The 18,576-nt window shown below is 36.9% G+C and overlaps 1 protein-coding gene across 3 annotated transcripts in view; it reads left to right on the top strand.

The window, feature by feature from the left end:
• The window catches only part of RBM33 (RNA binding motif protein 33), a 106,363-nt gene that overhangs the window by 45,223 nt on the left and 42,564 nt on the right, over positions 1 to 18,576 (top strand). For all 3 annotated transcript variants that reach the window (XM_068404558.1, XM_068404557.1, XM_068404559.1), the window contains exons 10-11: positions 793 to 851; positions 17,258 to 17,417. In XM_068404558.1, the coding sequence (XP_068260659.1) occupies positions 793 to 851; positions 17,258 to 17,417 (219 nt within the window). The remainder of the gene's footprint in view (positions 1 to 792; positions 852 to 17,257; positions 17,418 to 18,576) is intronic.

Below are 18,576 nucleotides of genomic sequence, written 5' to 3'. Positions count from 1 at the left end.
GATTCAGTCCCCAAGGTGATCCAGCAGTAGATGCTTTGTGCATTACGCCATAATATTAAGTGAATATTTTGGGAAATATTTTTTGTGACTAGTCTTTTGAAATGCAGTTGTATGGACAAGTACAGGTTAATCACCCTGAAATAGTAATTTTGGAGGTTATTTTTCAGGAAAAGTGTCTCCTAATTCTTCTTGGTTTCTCTTTATGAAATTTCATGTTTCATCTTAGTTCAGCGGTCCTGTGATCACAGTTGTACATACCATTATGGTGGCAAGGCCAGATAAGTAGGTTTTGCTTGCTGTTAATTGCCACTGCCTGCCTCATTTTACCCTTCTATGAAGAGTGAGTTATACCAGATAGAGCCTTTCCTGCCCATGCTTGTTGTGGGAGGTTGGTGGTGAGATTGGGAGATACCTAGGAGATCTTGAGGGGCGTGAAGTTGAAAAGGCAAATTAATCATGTATCCTTCTATTTAAAACATGAAATTATCGTCAGCTTTGTCTAAGAGACGTCTTTGCCTGAATAAGTATTCTAGTTTTCCTTCCTGCAACAAGGAGCAATTTAATTCTGGAAAATGCAGAATTAAATTATGTAAATTAACTAGGAGAATCCTAATTGCCCTGTTGCATGTTACAGGGGAGGGAATGGTTGTTTGAAGTTAATTGTAGGAACTGTGACGTGAGGGTAAATGTAGCAGATTTTAATCATGGCTTCTTTATGGCAACCGCTTTTGGAAATAACAGCAACAACTGTTAGGTAAAACAAATGGTGTTAAAAGGTGCTTCTTGTTTCAGTGCCCTTGCTGCCAGTTCCAGCCCAGCCAAGACCTGCTGTAGGACCCCAGAGATTTCCTGTGAGTAGCAGCTGTTTCTTCTTCTCTGATATGGATAAGCATACATTTGCAAGGAAATATTAATATAGCAAATAAAAGCTGTTCTAGTGAAATATAATTTTAAGGATTTGTAAATATTGACAATACACTCTGCAGTTGAAAATGTTTGTTAAAAGCTTAAGGTCAATGGATTTTTGAGAGTAGAATTAATTCTGTTTAACTGTAAAATTGTTGAGCCAGTCTCTCCAGTGGGAGAGGCATGAATGCATCTTGTCTTAAGGAATATGGGCTTCATTTTATTACTTGACTCTTTCTGTATAAATAGAATCCTTATTTTATTTGATATAATAAAAGGCTATTTAAAATAATCCCTAAGCTTAAAAAGCAGTAATACATATTTATTGTAAAAATCAGCAATCATTTTTATAATTTCTTCAGGCATTGAAATGCCCTCATGTTTTTTATATAAAAAATGGGAATGGCATTGCATGACCTTGCTTTCTCGTGTGCTTCTAACTTCTAAAACAAACAAGGCACTTAGCTGCTTCACTAGGCTAATTTCACTTGATAATTTTTTTAAATTCTGTGAATGGAGAGTGCATGCTTCTAGACCCTTTCTCATCATTTCTGTTTTGTTGTCCTAAATTTTTAGCTCAAGTGGTTTGCAGAGTAGCAAAATAAGCAAAAGAAAAAATAGTTTGTGCAATATTGCCTTAAATATTTTCGAATAAAGACCCATATATTATCTTTCCCAAATATATAAAACATGCAAAAACTATCTTCCATTAACGTGTGCAGTGTTGAAGGAGGAAAGCTGATGTTCATGAACATCTCTGTAGTATCACACAGTAAATTACTTGTGTAGAGATCAGATGTATATGAAAGAATCAGATTTCAGAAATGTGCTGTGACTTTTGATTGCCATGTGCATACCTGGTTGGTTTTGACACAAGAGTATTTTTCGTACAGAACATCTGTCTGAGGAATTGTGATGTCCGTATTTTGTACAGTAGCTGAGTTTTTAAATTGCCATATTTCTTCTGTGAAGTATAAAAAGCTTAAGCAGTAAAATGACAGTTTCATTAAGTAAATTCGTGTTACATAATTTTATCATCAACACTGTAACCAGAGATATTTTTCTATTTAAAGATATTGTGGTTTTCAGAGGAAACAGTTTTCTTCACCAGCTTTTAGTATTATGTGGGGACCTTATTAACATTTTTAAAGTAATTCTAATTGTTTTTTATGAAAACAAGTATCTTGCATTTGTTTTCCTTTGACACTAAATTGCTTTGCCAATAAACACAATTTGGGATGGAAAAGAAACTGGAGGACAAGGAATATCTGTAAAAGCATTGTAACTGACGTCTTTGAAGTGTCTTTACATCAGTGTAGAAAAACTGGAAATTAATTTTTTTTTTAAAATTGACTGTGAAATTAGATTTTTCATTCTGTTCACTTTGGTTTTGCAAGTTGAGAAGTACTGCAGACCTGGATAATCCTGTATGCAACAGTTTTTGAAAGGGAATAAAATAGATTAAACATTTTTGTTAGGACTCTTGCTCCTTCTGCCTGAAGGAAAATACTTGACTGCTTGCTGCCTTTTTGTGTTAAGCAATGCACTAACAAAGAGTCAGCGTAATTCTTTTTTCATAAAGAAGAGGAAGGCTATCTTAACAAAGAGGATCCGGTACTGTGATTTGGTCACCCTGAGTGGTTTGGGTTTTTTTCCCCCCTACTTCAGCTAGTAACCTGCTGTATGACCCTGGGAAAGTTACTTAATCTTCCCATGACTCACTGAGTTAAAAAATGGGTATAATATGGACTTCCCTTATGAAGTACTTTATAAATTTTGCATAGGTTATCAGTCATATTAGGATTAGGGATTAAGTGTCACTGTGTACATATCTCATGTTTGCTTTATTAAATGTAGTATGTTAGCTCTTGAGCTGAAAACAAATTTGCTTTCTGACTTGAACGTTTTATCTTGCAGAACTACCTTTTTTGCTCCGTTACATGTCAAATGCCTTTGTGCCATTATAATTCACTTGTTTATGTGTAAGTGTTGACTTATAGCAGTATAGCGATAGTTAGACAACTTTGCTGACAAGCCATTTGAAAAAGATCAAAGAAGTATTCCAGACTATAATTCATTCATCCTTTTCCTCATTGTAGAAAGAATCTCTGGATATGTAATAACTCGAATTTGCTCTTGTCTTTAGGATTACCTAATCAAAGGATAATAGTGAACTGATTTTTCTCATTGCTTTGTTTCTAAAAAACTGTGGGGTTAGAATTAGGTATTTGTAGCCTGCTTTCCACTTCAACTTTGAACTGGATGGTTTATTTTGAATGTGGCAGAGGTGAAAACATTGAAGGTAATGAAATTCTTGCAAGGGAGAGACGTAAAAGGGCCTAGTGCCTTAACTGAAGGAAGAAATGCCTCTGAGTTCCTGTGTTATCCAGGAGAGAAACCTCTCAGCACAGAGAGCGCACACACTGAGTTCTCCAAACATGGGAAAAGCTTCAGTCAGAGCTAATCAATTGCAAGTCATAAATCCATTGGAAACCAGGTGTTATTAATTTAGGGCTAATGAAGTAACTTGTAACCATGTAATGGTTAATTCTTACAACCTTGTGCAGAAGGATGTAATTGAAGAGTTGAACAAAGTTGTAATGAGCATGTTAGCATATTGGTGTGAGTTCTAAATTGTAAGAAATAATATAGTACTAAATCAGGGTAATGTTGATCAGGATTGAACCTGCATGGCGTTAGAACTGATTAAATTCATTTAACCTTGAATCTAAATTTTAATATTTCAGGGTAGGGCTCATTATTCAATTATTTCTTACTTAAAGCTTAACTCCTGAAATATTTAGAGAATAAGTACTAGAAAGGATGTAATGGAATAAATCTGTGTTCCCTACTTAGTTACTTCAACATTTACAGTAATCTTGAATCAAGCAAGGAAGTTGTCTTTCTCCTACTCTGGAAGCATTCAAGGTGACTTAATGTGAGTGATGTTTGAGAGCTATATTCGACTGACTAGGACTGAATGGTAGATCTGAGGCGTGTTACAGCTGAGAAACATGGTGAATATGTGGTAACTGGGAGTTAAAAGACCTGAGTTCTGCAAAGGCTTCTATGGCTGTCTAAATTGCACAATACTCTTCAGGTGGCTGTAGTTGATAATAATCCAATCTTCAAGCATAGTTGATGCTAATATTTTTCCAGGTATTTGAATTAACCTGGAACTGTGCAAGTGCCAACTGCGTGTTTTCTTTAAACTGTTTAAAGAACAGATTAAGTTGACCTCTTTGACAGAGTCCTTCTGAAAGTCTTGCTTCATTATCTGCCTTTGCTTTAAGTGGTTAAGATGCATTTTTCTGAGGTCCTGTCTCAGCTGTCTGGCTTTTGCCAGTAGAATTTTCAGGGAATTGGGATAAATTCCGATTTAGTCGCTGTCCTTAACTTGACACCCTGGGTGTGGTGCAAGCTGGGCAGGTGTCCATCCCACAGACACATTTTATTAACTTCGGTCAACTTGAGTTTCAGAGCTGACGTTAGGAATAGTCTGAAGTGGCATGAAGCACAAGATGAAGTGGCATTAGTGTCTGCCTGACTAATTTATGCCAGGAAGGCTGTGATATTTTTGAACGCACAAAGCTTTTCTCTTTCTAAGGACACCTTACATAGTGCACTGGGTGCTTTTCAGGTAACTGTTGAATTTAAGTCTGAAAAAGCTGAATTGTGTAACATAAATTCTTTTTTATTCAGTATAAAAATAAGACACTAATAGAGTGACTTGTCCTCAGGCTCTTGTGAATATTCTATGTGACATGACTTTTCAGCTCCCAGGAGGTTTGACATGATTTGGTTTTGGGACTTACCTTATAATTTCTTTTCAAAATCATCTTTGATTTTTTTTTTTTTCTTGAACTACAAAAACCTTAGTAAACTTTCTTTATATTCTCATTCAACATGCTTCCACTTGATCTCCAGGACATCAAGTGCTGTCTTAAGTGGATGCTGTGAAAGGCAGTTGTTTAGTTTTGATTCAATTTTTTCACCAGTTCTGAAAACTCTAGTTTGACAAATTCTGAGCTTTCAAGTGTTGTTTGTAATTCAGATACTGTTTTTAAATGCTTCTTTATGCTTAAATCTGTGAGAGGTTTTTAAACAGGTGCCCAGTCATTGCTCAGAACAGAGGTTGCTGTCCTTCATTGCCACTTGCTTGAAACATTTGTTTTAGACAAGCAAACTATCAGTGCTGTACAGATTAATTATAAAAGGTACATTAGAGTACAGTTTACTTCTTTTTCCCCAAAGTGATCCTTGGGCTGATTTGGATCAGCCTGTGACACCATTTTAGTGAACTTGCGTCGCTTTAATGGATATAACAGTGTACCTGGGTCTGTGGGTGTGCCTTTCTGTAAATACCCCTTGCAGTATGTAGAAGCAGAAATTTGTGGTGCTTTTGAAAACAAAACTCCTTTCAGTAGTGTTTGCTGTTTGTTGTAGGAAATGCAAATAGAGAGTAAATTTTTTTCCATTGTTTCAAATTCAATTTTGAGTTGCTACAAGTGAATAAGGGTTTTAGCAACTGTTACTAAGGTCGTGGCTCATATTCTCCAGTACTCACAGTAAGGACAATTTACACGGTCCTATATCTGAGCACAGGCAATTGTTTTAAACTGATATTTGGTAAATAATGGTATTTAGTAACTAGTACCTGTAGGAGACAAACTGTTAATGGAAATAAAAAGCCACTTGTGAAAATGATTCTCCTGCTTCCTCAGAATTATTCTGCTTTAGCTATGGCTTTACTATAATGAGTAACAGTAAATGAAATTTTCACTCTATTACTGTGTAGCAGTGGCAGATCACAGGTAGTGTAGAAAGCATTTTGTTTTCATTTAACAGGATACATGGTATCAGGTGGTGTTGATTGACATTTCTTGGATAGTGCTTTATCCAGCATTTCATGCAAATCATGTTTGAATGAGACTGCTGCATCAAATTACATTTCTTTCAGATTATAGCCATTGCAGATGTGAGACAGAGCTTGTTCAGCATCTAGCAAAAAGCTTTCATTTTTAACACTGTTTTCACAACTTGACTGCAAAGCCCTATAATTACAGCACTTAAGATAGTGAAGGAATGATGGGCACTTTCTCTTATCAGATCTATAAGTAGTAGCAAGCAGATGCAGCATGAGATCCCTCCAGCTGTCAAATATTGTCAGGCTGGCATAGAGGGAATGCAGTTTAAAATGCAGGTGACATAATACCCAACATTCTCCATTTGCTAGTGGGCTTCTGATTAATCACGATTACCATACATTATCATACCATCAAATTTAATCATATCAATGAATTCCCATCTGCAAAAGGAGCAGCAGCAGCTAAACATGATGGTAACAGCTATTAAATAAGAGAGAAATAGATGCTTTCGAAATGCAGTAACCCTTTAACTTGTCATGCTAGCTCCAGTGTGCACATGCTCTGTAGATACTAAAATCAAACAGAAAACTTGTACATTTATATTTCATAGTTATTGTCATTTACCTTTCTGTTAAGTGATTGCTGCTTAGCACCACCAAGGAGACCAGAGTTGTAGAATTAATTTTTTTCTCTATGCCTAATGATGCTAGATTTTCTTCAGTCTCAGCTTTAGTAGCTGCTAAATACAGAATGACAGAATGGTTGAGGTTGGCAGGGACCTCTGAAGCTCATCTTGTCCAGCCCCCTGCTCAAGCAGGGCCACCTAGAGCTGGTGGCCCAGGACCACATCCAGATGGCTTTTGAATATCTCCAAGGATGGACACTCTGCAAACCTTTGGGCAACCTGTGCCAGTGCTCAGACACCCTCACAGTAAAAAAGTTTTTATTTATATATATATATATATATATGTACATTGTTTTTGATATATTTGTATGAATTAAATTTGAAGTTTTTTAAGCCTTGTAAGCGAAGCACAAATTTTTATTGAGGCTAAGAGGAAAAAGTATTATGCATATAGCTATGTAGCCATTAATTAGCCACGGTTAAAGAGATACTTTGCAGAAGTCAAGACTCATAAAGAAATCCACTTAAAATATACAATTGACTTCCTATTGCAATGCAGTAAGAGTAATCTAGTGCTTAAACACTGAATGGAGAACTAAAATATATTTATTATAATCTTACAGAGTCCTAGATGACAGTATAGTTCTCTTAAGCTATTTTCACTGAGCTGACAAAATGTCCTTTTAAAAGATAATCCAGTACATTTGTGTCACCACAATACAAAAAAAAAATACAAATCTATAAACTGGTATTTATTCACCTTCTGCACCTTCAGTTCTTGCTAATTCTATAGAATGTGAAAGGAAAAAATGCTTAATTCATTACAAAACAGTAAGTCGTACCACTTTTTACAATAAAACGAGGTCATTTAGAGGAGTATTATGGGTTGACTGTAGGATACTCAAAAAGGTAAAAATGTTTAGGCCTTCATACACAACACATGAGTAGTACCTCCAGGCATATTGGGAGCTCTGGGTATGTAAAGTTCTTGCATCGATGTATTTGTAAGGTCAGAGATGTGTAAAACATCTCAAAATGAGATTTCTTTACAGAATTAAAAATCAGGAATCGGGTAATTTTAACTACTAAATAGTCAGGTCTGAAATGTCATTTTCTAATACAGATGAAAGTCCAGGTTAGCAGCAATTCTTATATTTGTCTTCTGTAAAGCTGGCTGCTTCTTGACTTTTTTTGTAGCAATCTGAGCATTTTTTGTTGATGGGAGAAGCATCATCTTCAAGTCACATGTATTTATCTTTGAGGTTCTCAGATTCACAGAATCACAGAATCAACCAGGTTGGAAGAGACCTCTGAGTTCATCGAGTCCAACCGTTTTTAAATTGTTTTTAACTTTTTTTTAGATTGTTTTTAAATTAACTGTAACTGCACCTTCAAGCTTGGAGTGTAATGTAGAAATACTTAATTTGATATTCATGATTCAGTATAGTTCTGACCTCAGAGCGGTTTCTAATCGTCAGTGACTTGCAGGTCACCAGGATACACTAGGTCAATAAACACTGTAGTAATATTTCCATGGATTAGTCTGGTAAGTCCAAGGATAAGGTATGAATTTTGTCAGATGTTTTATCTCATTAGTTCTGAAAGCAGAGGAGGTCCAAAATTTTTGGATCCCTAATTTTCTACACAACCCTAAAACTGTTAGCTTTCAGCACAAAAAATATGCAGAAAGATTTTCTTGTCTTTAAATAAAATGGTTATGAAATTATCTTCTTTTAAGGGAGAGTTCATCATTCTAAATGGCACTAATGTCCTTTATACTCTTTCTCCGATTTCTATTTATATTATACTGAATTGTAAAAAGTTAGAGGGCACCAAACAAAAATGATCGTGCAGTCTTCTACACCACACCCCTGAAGAGGATTACAAACTGAAGTGAAACTGAGTCTTCCAGATGAATTAGTTTAAAACACCCATTTAAGAAATTATTTAGGTTTGTACTGTAAAAGATTTGGGTTTACTCTTCCTTCAGACAGTATGGGCTGCTACAACTTGTCTGTCACACTGTTTCTTATTATGGCCTGTCTCTGCTTGCTGGAGACTCTTCCTTCATCCATACAAAACAGGTGGATGGGAGCATGGTTTTTCTGCACATCAGCACTGTTAGGAATTTAAAGCTAGAACTGGGATTTAGTTAACAATCCCTTTCCTATACTTGCATTTCATTTAGGAGTGTTTTCTGAGAATTGTTCTTGAATGGGACCACTTGTCCTGCAGATTTTCCTGTTCTAACATACATGCCTCAATGGCAGAGCAGATGGAGGTTCAAGAAACCTTCTGTGAAGCAATCCTTCTGTGTACAACTGGTTGCTTGTGGGCCGTTCTGCATTGTTGCTTCTCTTACAGAAACACACTGAAGTTGGGAGTATTTTTGTCTCCATTTGCAACATGAATACGTCCCTAATTGATGTATTAAGGGGGATGCCCTGAAACTTGCTGAAAAGGGATGCTTGTAATATACAAGGAATCTAATTTTTAGCTGTAGTCTGCTGAACTGTTTGGGATTGTCTTAGTATGCTGGGAGTATCCTTCTTTTTCTGTATTGCCTGTGTATGTATTTTAGCTATTTGATCATGAATTGGCTTAAATAGCAAGGGATTCCATGCCTTTCTCTCCTTGCTTGTACTGGTTTTTCATGATGTCTGAGTTCTATTTTGAGACCTTAAACAATGAAATCGGGCATTGGTGATTTCTTACATATGACCTAGACTTGTGCCTAAACCTTCCAACACACTTTCTTACCTCTTGGAGTTGTGTAGCATGAAAGAGAAGCTTGTCCAAGTTATGTGGTACATTTTAATATTAAAAAATTACTTTTGGCTCAGTTGAGGAAAATATCAACCCGTTGTCTCTGACTCAACCTGCCCGTAGTATTAGGATCTGTGCAGTCCGCATACTTGAATCAGCACTCGCTATCTCTTTCTGTTTTCCCCACAGAAAATATATTCCACAAGCTTTGAAAAGACTCATGTATGGGTAGCATACAATCACTGCCTTGAGTTTTGTGATCACTCTGAACTTTCATTTTTGTCCTTGATTGAAATGTATTTAAGGCATGAATTTTTATATAAGGTCGTCTTATAATACTGAATCCATTGGGAAGATCATGGTACTTGCTTAGGTTTTAGTTCACCTTGATGGAATTACATGATTGTCAGAGACATCACAGGGACACTACTGAGTCATTTAGACTGTATTTAAGGAAATATCAAGATAAGTTGTATTATAAAATCTCAGTGAATCATTCCCTTTCTGTATGCTGTGCACAGTAAATGAGAATACTATGAAACCTGAATGCGAAGAGCCATGGTTTGTGGGATATATACATTTCTACTTGAAAATTTTTGAACCATATCCAAGATATGTGAAGCAGGGCTTCCTACACGAGAGGATAAAAAGTCAGTTCCTTGCACTGGAAGGTAGGCATTTTAGGAGAGCTTTTCAAAAATTCTAGTAGGTGTTGAAATAAGAGGATTAACATCTTGTGACAGATGGCTATAGTTTTAATTGTCATAGGTTATAGTGGTCATTATTCTTTGCATTTAAACCATATAAGAAGAATTAACTGAGTGGCTCTGCTTAACTGTCAATGGGGTTCTCCTGGCTCTTTGCATTTTAAGTGAGATTAATAAATGAAAACATGTTGTAGAGGCAGGGTGTATTTTATTGAAAGATTCATGAAGTTTCAATGACATTGTTAAGGTATTTAATTAGTCTCATGAAAAAAAGCAGAGTGACCCTTTTAGAGACGCTGATAAGTCATATAATAGCTGTTAGATCCTCTTTATTCCTTGCTTTATAAGATTAACTTTGTGCTAAGCAATTTATGCTAAGTTTTCCCTTTTATTGGTAACCAAAGTTATCTGTGCTTCATGAATAGATTATTGGAGATAACATCATGTAATTAGCAAGAGATGCAGAAAAGTAAAAGTACAATTTGTGTAAGAATTGTATGAGAGAGAATGTTAATTTCTTAACTAGGAGGGATATTTAAAGGGATAAAAAGGAAGGCAAAATAGTGCAGTTCTTTGAAAGGATTAAAGTAACCTTATCTCGTGTTCTTTCAGAAGGTGGGATTGCCGGAGTGTGTGAAAGTCATGTTCAATGAGCTATTCACAACTCCAATGAATTGTAGACACAAGTTTTTACTGCATTTTTTTTTCCCAGAAGTGATTGATAAGGTGTAAGTTATGCCTTAGCTATATTGAATAATGGAAGTTAGTAAAAGGGGAAATTGTACAACCTGCAGGCATGTGGAATCGTATAAAAATGTCAGTCTGAGGTGCTGTAAATTATAGTGTGTCGGTGAGGAAGAGTGGGTAGATTTTTGTCAGAGTAAACTTCACAAAATTAAAGATTTAAGACATTTACCTGTCAGTAGCACTTCAGTGTGCCGTTATCTTCTCCTTTCAAGTATTTCTAAAATGTCTGTGATTGTGGTCTCTTTGGAAATCCACACAGAACCCTATTTCCAATGTCATTTCCTTTTAGACCTCAGTTCTTGTATGAAAAAAAAATGGTATGTAAGAATTTTCAAAGTAAAATTAGACTATGATAAATTAGATGAGAGAGTTCAACACACTCTTTAAAACCAGGAAAAAGTACAGACCAGAAATAACTTTCTTTGGTAGTTTAAGGAAAATCGTGATGTTCAGTACCTTGCTTTCAGTGTTCAGGCATTGACATGTTCTGGTTTTCACAGAAGAAAAGAAAGAATGTCCAGAGCTGTGTCCCCTTGCAGCGCCCAAAGCCTTGCTGCGAGGCTGTTTGAGAGCCCTCCAGCTTTCCAAAACTCTCTCAGGTCTTTGAAATACTCATTAACACCAGGGCTGCAGGTAGTGGTTTAGAAGAAAGTACAGTGCTGAAGCGGTTGCAGTTTTGTGAAGGGGTACGTGTTGGTTGGTTGAGGACTTCAAGGCTGGACTGTGCCACGACAGGTACGACTGCTTCAGGTCTTGTGCTGTTTCCTGATCCTGTGCTCTTTGTGCAACTAGCTTTAAAGCTGGAAAAAACCTTAATTTTAGGAGTCTTTCCTCGCAGTTTGGTGCACTTCTACTAAGTAATCAATCTGATAATGATACTAAATAATCAATTTTAATGATGATACTAAATCAATAATAATGACCCTATATAATCCAGTAACAATGAGAAAGGGAGAAGGCTCCTCCAAAAAGTTACCATATGTGCTCTGCTGAGTCTTTCTGATACGGACATTTGGTAGCTCAGTCTTTGTAACCATTTCTGTATGAATGTGAACCAGCCTTGTGGGATCTCGCTGGAAAGGCAAATCAATATTTTGTCCTTTCCCCCAGTGTCAGAGTTGGCCCCAATGTTGGACTGAAATGTAGAACATTGCAGCCTTGGCTGATCGTAGGAATTCACAGTTCTTTCTTTTTTTTTTTTTTTTTTAGGTTGAAACCTGTTAACTTGAAAAATAGGTATTTTGAAGACTGTGAGATTTATTAATTAGGGAAATTTGTTAAAAGGTATAATAATGGTGAAGTAATAGTTAAAATAATTTTTTTTGTAGGGAGTCTTAGTTCATGTGTGTACTGAGTAGTTGGTTGTAATTTGAAGCTGTCCAGATAGCAAAACCATGAAAAATGGGAGTAACTACTGTGCGCATAAAGATTTATTATGCATCTATGTTACAGTATGCTTATTTTATCAAAAATAGACCAGTATGAAAACTGGCTTTTGCACCTGCTCTTCATTAATTTTTGAAGTTAAAGAGCTCTGAGTGGTCTTTTCTGCAAAATACCAGAGGGCACTTGGGGGTTATTAGCAGCAAATACTTGCTGAATATAGATTTTAACACTAATGGTAAAATAATCCACTCGTAGAATTATAGTTTAACTACTGTTAAGCAAAATAAAAAAAAACCACCACAAAACCAAAACAAAAACCACCAAACCCACCACCCTCAAAAACTTTTAAGTAATGGAGGACTGTTAGATTACTTTGTACTATTTTTAGGAGAATTAGAATTTGGCATAAGTAAAGGTTGAAGTTGTAGAATTAGTGTATTCCTATTACATTGGAAAAAAACTAAGGAAAATGTAATGGTATTTCAGAATAATAGACAAGCACCTCATAACTTAGAAAAATATCCACCATAGTTTACATATTTTCTAAAAAAGAAAAAAAAGTTCATTTGGGTTTGGAAGTAGTAGCTCTAGTTGAACCTTCGAGTTTTAGTTTCACATGTAGTGCGTGAAATTAATCCATCACACAATCAAATTCCTGTTGGAATTGTCCTGAAAGCTTTTTCAGGAGAAAAATCTGAGCAATCAGAAAAGACAAGCTTCCCCCTACCTGTGTTACCATAATTTAGGGCAGAATTTTACTTCACTCTTTAGGGATAGTAGAAGCAAAGCTGGTTTAGGAAAAAAGTAGAGGTCAGTCTTTTTCACAAGTGTTAGGAGGAAGACAATCAAACTAATTTCTTTTTTTTAAGAAGCAAATATTGGTAATTCGTTTTTCAGCAAATAACAAATGTCTTTGCAATTAATTTTGCGTGATTGGCCTTTGGTTACCAGCCAAGAAATGTGATCAGTCATATTTTAGTAGTTCTTCAAAATGTCATATGCATAAAGTTAAAATCTGTTTCAGATAAGTAGGTAATTCTTAGTAATACTCAGTTGTCTGTATAGCATGCAGCTTTACTGTGCTATGATTTGTATCAGCTGTACTTCTGTAGTTTTGCTGGTTTTGAAACTTTTAGGTTTCAAAAAACCCAGCACTAATGAATCCTGACAGTGAGAGGGACAACTCATGTTCGTTGCAGGATATAAAAAGGGTGTTCATGTTACTTTAAATGCAAAATGGAAAAGGAGGGTTGGCTTTAGGATTGGAAAATATTTAAAATATTTATTTTATTTAAAAAATATTGAAAAACTTCTTAGCTTCAAAGTTTAACTGGAATCTTACTTAAAAAGTAAGTGGGGGAAAAAAAGCAGAATTCTTAACTGTGAGGGATGGGAAAAAAGAGAAGCCAATAGGAAGAGTTCCAAACTTCAAATATTTCCTTCTTACTCTGATTTTGTTGGACTGTTTTGGAGTTATTTTGACTCAAACTGGTGTTGTGGGATATGCTTGTATGAAATATATCACTAATAAAACTAGAGCAAAAAAAATTTTTCTAAATTTATCTTGGTGGGCATTTGTTGGGATTTTCGGATACCAGCCTTTGAATAACAGTTAGATAACTGTTAGTTTGTCTTAAAATCAGTGAAAGTGTCTAGAGGACAGTAAATATTTGCTTCTTAAATTAATCCAGATGGACACCTTTGGTACTGAAGGGAGCCTGAAATCAATATTGCTTATATTTTTTAACAGTAAAATATCTTGCTGGTTATTGGTTTCTGTAAATTTTTGTAAATAAACTATAATCTCATTTTTTTAAAAGTGTGGCCTTAGATCTAAAATAAACTTGTATTACTCAGTTCCAAAACTTAAACCCTTATGAAAAAAGCTTTGGTTAAAGTTTCCTTATGTTGAGAAATAAAAGGCTTGCTCTCAGTGTGTGTAGCGCTACCAGACTTCTGGGGTTTGAACCAAGATGTTGTGCTGGTTGCCTGCCTCAGTTTGAATCGTTTTGGTTGAAATTCTCCAAATACTTTGAGATTGAAACAATGGAAAAATGTTCTTATGCCCAAGTGAGTTATTTGGAAATGTTTTATTTTGCTAGTTTTTCAAGGAAGAAAATTGAGTTTGGCTACACTGAGGATGTTCCAGTACTTAGGATCTGTGTGAAATTCAACAGGACTTACCATGCGTTTGCAATTCAGGGCTGCTTTGGGATGAGGTAGATCTGGGCATGATAATGAGGGTACAGGTTGGCAGGAGAGGGAGAGCTGGTATGAAGAAGTGTTTATTTAAAATACAAGTAGAGGATCTTTTTTCAATGTGTGCTCTCATTTACTTCTTCCCTGGCAGGAGAAAGAGGGGAAATTGCCTGGACTAAATGTATGGGCAAGAAATGCAGGGTCTGGGTGGGGTAAACAGGAGCTCCTGACTGGCTGCAGCAAGAGAATACCACCAGCTTGGAGTCAGGGAGCTGGGAAACTGGATCTGCGCTGGGATTAGGAACCAGCAGGCAGAGTGAAAGACGTGATGGGGATGAGAGAATGTATCTGAAGAGCAAGCAGGACCAGGAGAACAGTAAGGCTAATTGGACAAAGAATTAATATTGGGGAAGATGCTTGAGACTGGGTTACAAATTTGGTCATAGAAGCGGAGGTGCCTGCTTATTTTGTAGCCTAGCACTAAAACTGAAGTTTGGGAGTGAGGGAAGAGACCGATAAGGATCTGTTACCTTGACCAGGGCAGAATATGTCGAGTTTGGAAGAAGCAGGCAGAGACTATGCTCACTGCAGTGCCATTTGGTGCTTGGAAACAAGCCCAGACGGATCATTACTGCTGCCAGTTCTTCAGCTCAGGTGGCAAATATGTGATACGTACGCTTTATTAGCTCAGGTTTCAGTAAGTTTCCACATAATTTGTTTTTCACTGGCTATTTTAGAAATGACTGAGATATATGTATGCATATATTGTGTCTAGAGAAAAATATAGGGAGAATTTCAGAACTTCCAAGTCAAGCTCTCCAAAAATAGAAAAAAGCACATTGTCTGTCAAGACGGCTTTCTCTCCCCAGGTACAATATGCTCATGTGACTACGTGCTGTAAATAAGATGCAAGAGAAAAACCATCTTGTATGAAACTGCCCTGATGAACTGGTTTCTCCCCTGCCTCTGTTGCAGTGACCTTACGCATTATCCAGTGATAAACTAATAACTAAATAGCTAAATATCAGTTGGTTTGCTGGGTGCCTCCCTTGAGGCTGTGCGGCTTGTGGAAACGCTGCATGTTCACTAGGATGGCTGTAAGAGCAGTGCTTTGAGAAATAGGCTTTTATCCCCAAGGCTTCCAAGGTGAGGGCATGTGTTTAACCTTAGTTTGAAAGTACCTCTGGCAGCTGCTATGTGCGGTGATGGTAGAGGTGTGTCTCGGGAGCGAAGGGTCAGGATCCTCAAGGTTTGTGTTCAATTGCTCTTTTGGCAGGCAGCCAGCGCTGTCCTGCTCAACGCGAGGGAAGGGCAGTGCAGTTGAACAGCCTTGTTCAGCTAAACCTGAACAGATTTTGATGGGACAAATAAATGTCACTTTCTCCATCCCAAATAGTTCCTTCTTCCTCCAGCTGCTGCTGTTTGCAGATGGCCTGTGAAATCCAAAGGCGTTCGTCTCTTCTGAGATGGCAAAAATATTTTGTGTTGGTAACTGTTCACTTGCAGAAGTGTAGCAGCTCTTCCTACAAACAGTATGTATGTTATGAGGACTGTCATGCTTCAGTGTAGTATAATGTCTTTCCACTAAATGAAATAGCCACAGGAGACTGGCTGACTAGGAGCACTGGCAACGGGATATAGACCCTTTCATCTCTAGGAATGATAAAGTGTTTACAGTTGATGGCTGTATCATGGCATAAAATAAATAGCCACAGTCTCGCTTCCAAATGGGAAGTCTTAGTATCTGATATATCCCCATTTATGGGTTTCAAGAAGGCCACAGACTGAATAACGGCTGTGATCCTTCTTCAGTGCCTCTCATCTACTTGTTTGGGCCTTGCCAGTCCCAGTTGTAGCCTGCTGGTAGAAGAGTGTGAAGCAGCTTTGTCTTGTGCTGCTTCGGTCGCAAGTAGACTTCAGTTTCCAGGGCAAATACCTGGTTTTGCTGTGATAAATTAATTTGCTAAAATGCTAATATTTTTGTAATACAGATAGGATGGGGTGAGACTGCGCATGCTGTTGGTGAGGGCAGCTCAATAGATAAATGAAATGCCACTGCAACTTAGTGGTTTGGTCCTTTGCTGAAGACCATGTTTCAGTATAGCAGGGAGTGTTTGGTCTGAAATCTGTCTTGAAAAGCTTGTTTTCTGCAATGGCAAGTTTTAAGCTTTAAGGTGAGCACCAGATGTAGACAGAACAGATGACACCACTAATTTCAGAATCTGTATGAAGAGGAAAACAAGGATGTTCTTAGATTATTTTTATTACTTGATTTGCTCATAATAAAGAAATGTTTGTGAATATAATGGTTTATGTGAGGCATAGCTGATTCCAGTTATCAGAGGTTGCCAACGTACTTTGTCAGCTTTTGATATAAAAGAAAAAATTATAATAGTGTGAATTAACTAAGTGTGGCTTCTGCAAAGTTCTGCTTTTGGATTAACATCCTGCTTTCTGCAGTATATAAAGGCTCACTTACTGGAGGAAAGATAATTTTGCACTCTTTCTTATAATGCTTCAGATGCTAAGTTGTGAATAGACACAAGTGTTACTCTCCTGTTACTTCTTTTAAAAGATGATTTCTTTAATTTTCTGGATGCCATAAATTGTCATTCACACCCCTCACCCTCTCCGCTTTTTTTTTAAGTAAAGCTGCTTCATTTCTGTAGCTTACATTGTACGAAATTGATGCCGAAGAATAGCATGGTTTAAGATGATAAATGTCAGGAATATCTTCTAGACATTCAGATTTTTTTGGATTAATGAGAAAGAAGGTCAATAATTGCATGGATTTCAATAAGCTTGAGAAGAAATGGCATTCCTGTGGTGCTAGTGATTATTAAAACGTTGTGAATTCATTTCAAGATACTGTACTCGGATTTAATATATCTTCCATTGCAAAAGAATGACTCAGTAAGGGCTGCCAATTTGTGCAGATGATAGGAGGTAATTCATAAAGCAATTGTATTTTTAAGAGAAAAAAGTTATAGCACGCACTAGATAGTAGTCTGACTGGATGGTAGTCTTAATCTTAGTTCTGCCTTATTTAATAGGGCCCTCCAGACTTTCAGCAGCATACTCCTGGGCCAGTTCCTACCAACTTTTCCCAAGCTCCAAGGCTGCCAATCCAGGACCAGTGGAGAGGGCCACCACCACCGCCACCACCACTCCCTCCTCCACCTCCCCAGGAAAGAGATCCTTTCTTCATAGCAGGTAAGCATTTTCATTTCTATCAACATGCAAAATCCACTTTTTGTAAAGTGGCTGTGCAGTGTCAGTGTGTATCATATAACATGAAGTGTGTGGAAGAACCTGAAGGCTGGAAGGTCTTGTTTCATGTAGCCGGACTAGTACATGCCAGAAATTCCAGTGGCCTGGTATCTTTTTACTTTTGTGATGTAATTTTATGTCTTCATCTGTAACTACCATCAATCTGGATATTTATAAATATACAAAGTAAAATTAATATCTAAGTGATATTAATCTTCCTTCCAGTACCTGAAGGGGGCCTACAGGAAAGCTGGAGAGGGACTTTACAAGGATGTGTAGGGATAGGACATGGGGTAATGGTTTTAAACTGAAAGAGCGTAGATTTAGATTAGATCTTAGGAAGAAATTCTTTACTGTGAGGGCGGTAAGAGACTGGAACAGGTTGCCCAGAGAAGCTGTGGATGCCCCTCCCTGGCATTCAACCTGTTCAAGACCAGGTTGGATGGGGCTTTGAGCAACCTGATCTAGTGGAAGGTGTCCCTGCCCATGGCAGCGGATTGGAACTAGATGATCTTTAAGGCCCCTTCCAATCCAAACTATTTGTTGCAATAAAGTTGTAATTTATTACATTTTAGATAACTAGCACTCTCCATACACTTTGGTTTCCACTAGTGACTCTTTAAGCTGCCTGGACTATGTATGTACTGTAAGAAATCTGTTAAGTTTAGCTAAAACGCTACACCATAGGAAACAAAATAGATACTAAGTGCATGTGTATGTATATATATAGAGATATGTGTATATACCAGATATGCATAATATGCATATATACAATGTATATGTCTGTTATAGACATTTTACACACAGTATGTAAAAATTTGCTAAATATCTGGTCAGCAAATGGTATCATCGTTTTGAGTTCTTGTGTGGTTTTAACTATAATCCCTGGAATCCTTCATTGATTTCATTAAAGTAGAATTTCTAAAAGGTATTGCTAATTCCAGTGAAGTACCAGTTGTGCTGGTCTTTCAAGCATCAATTCCTTTTATACTCAAGTGACAGAAGCAAGAGAAACATAACCTTGAGGGTAGTTCTTAAAATTAAAACATCCCATACAATTTTGCTTTCTACACATTTCAGGTTACTTTTCCAAATCAAAATA

This window comes from Nyctibius grandis, chromosome 7, assembly GCF_013368605.1.
Source record: "Nyctibius grandis isolate bNycGra1 chromosome 7, bNycGra1.pri, whole genome shotgun sequence".
Taxonomy (NCBI): Eukaryota; Metazoa; Chordata; class Aves; order Nyctibiiformes; family Nyctibiidae; genus Nyctibius; species Nyctibius grandis.
Note: the sequence above shows the minus strand (reverse complement) of the source record. Positions and strands in the feature narration are given on the sequence as shown.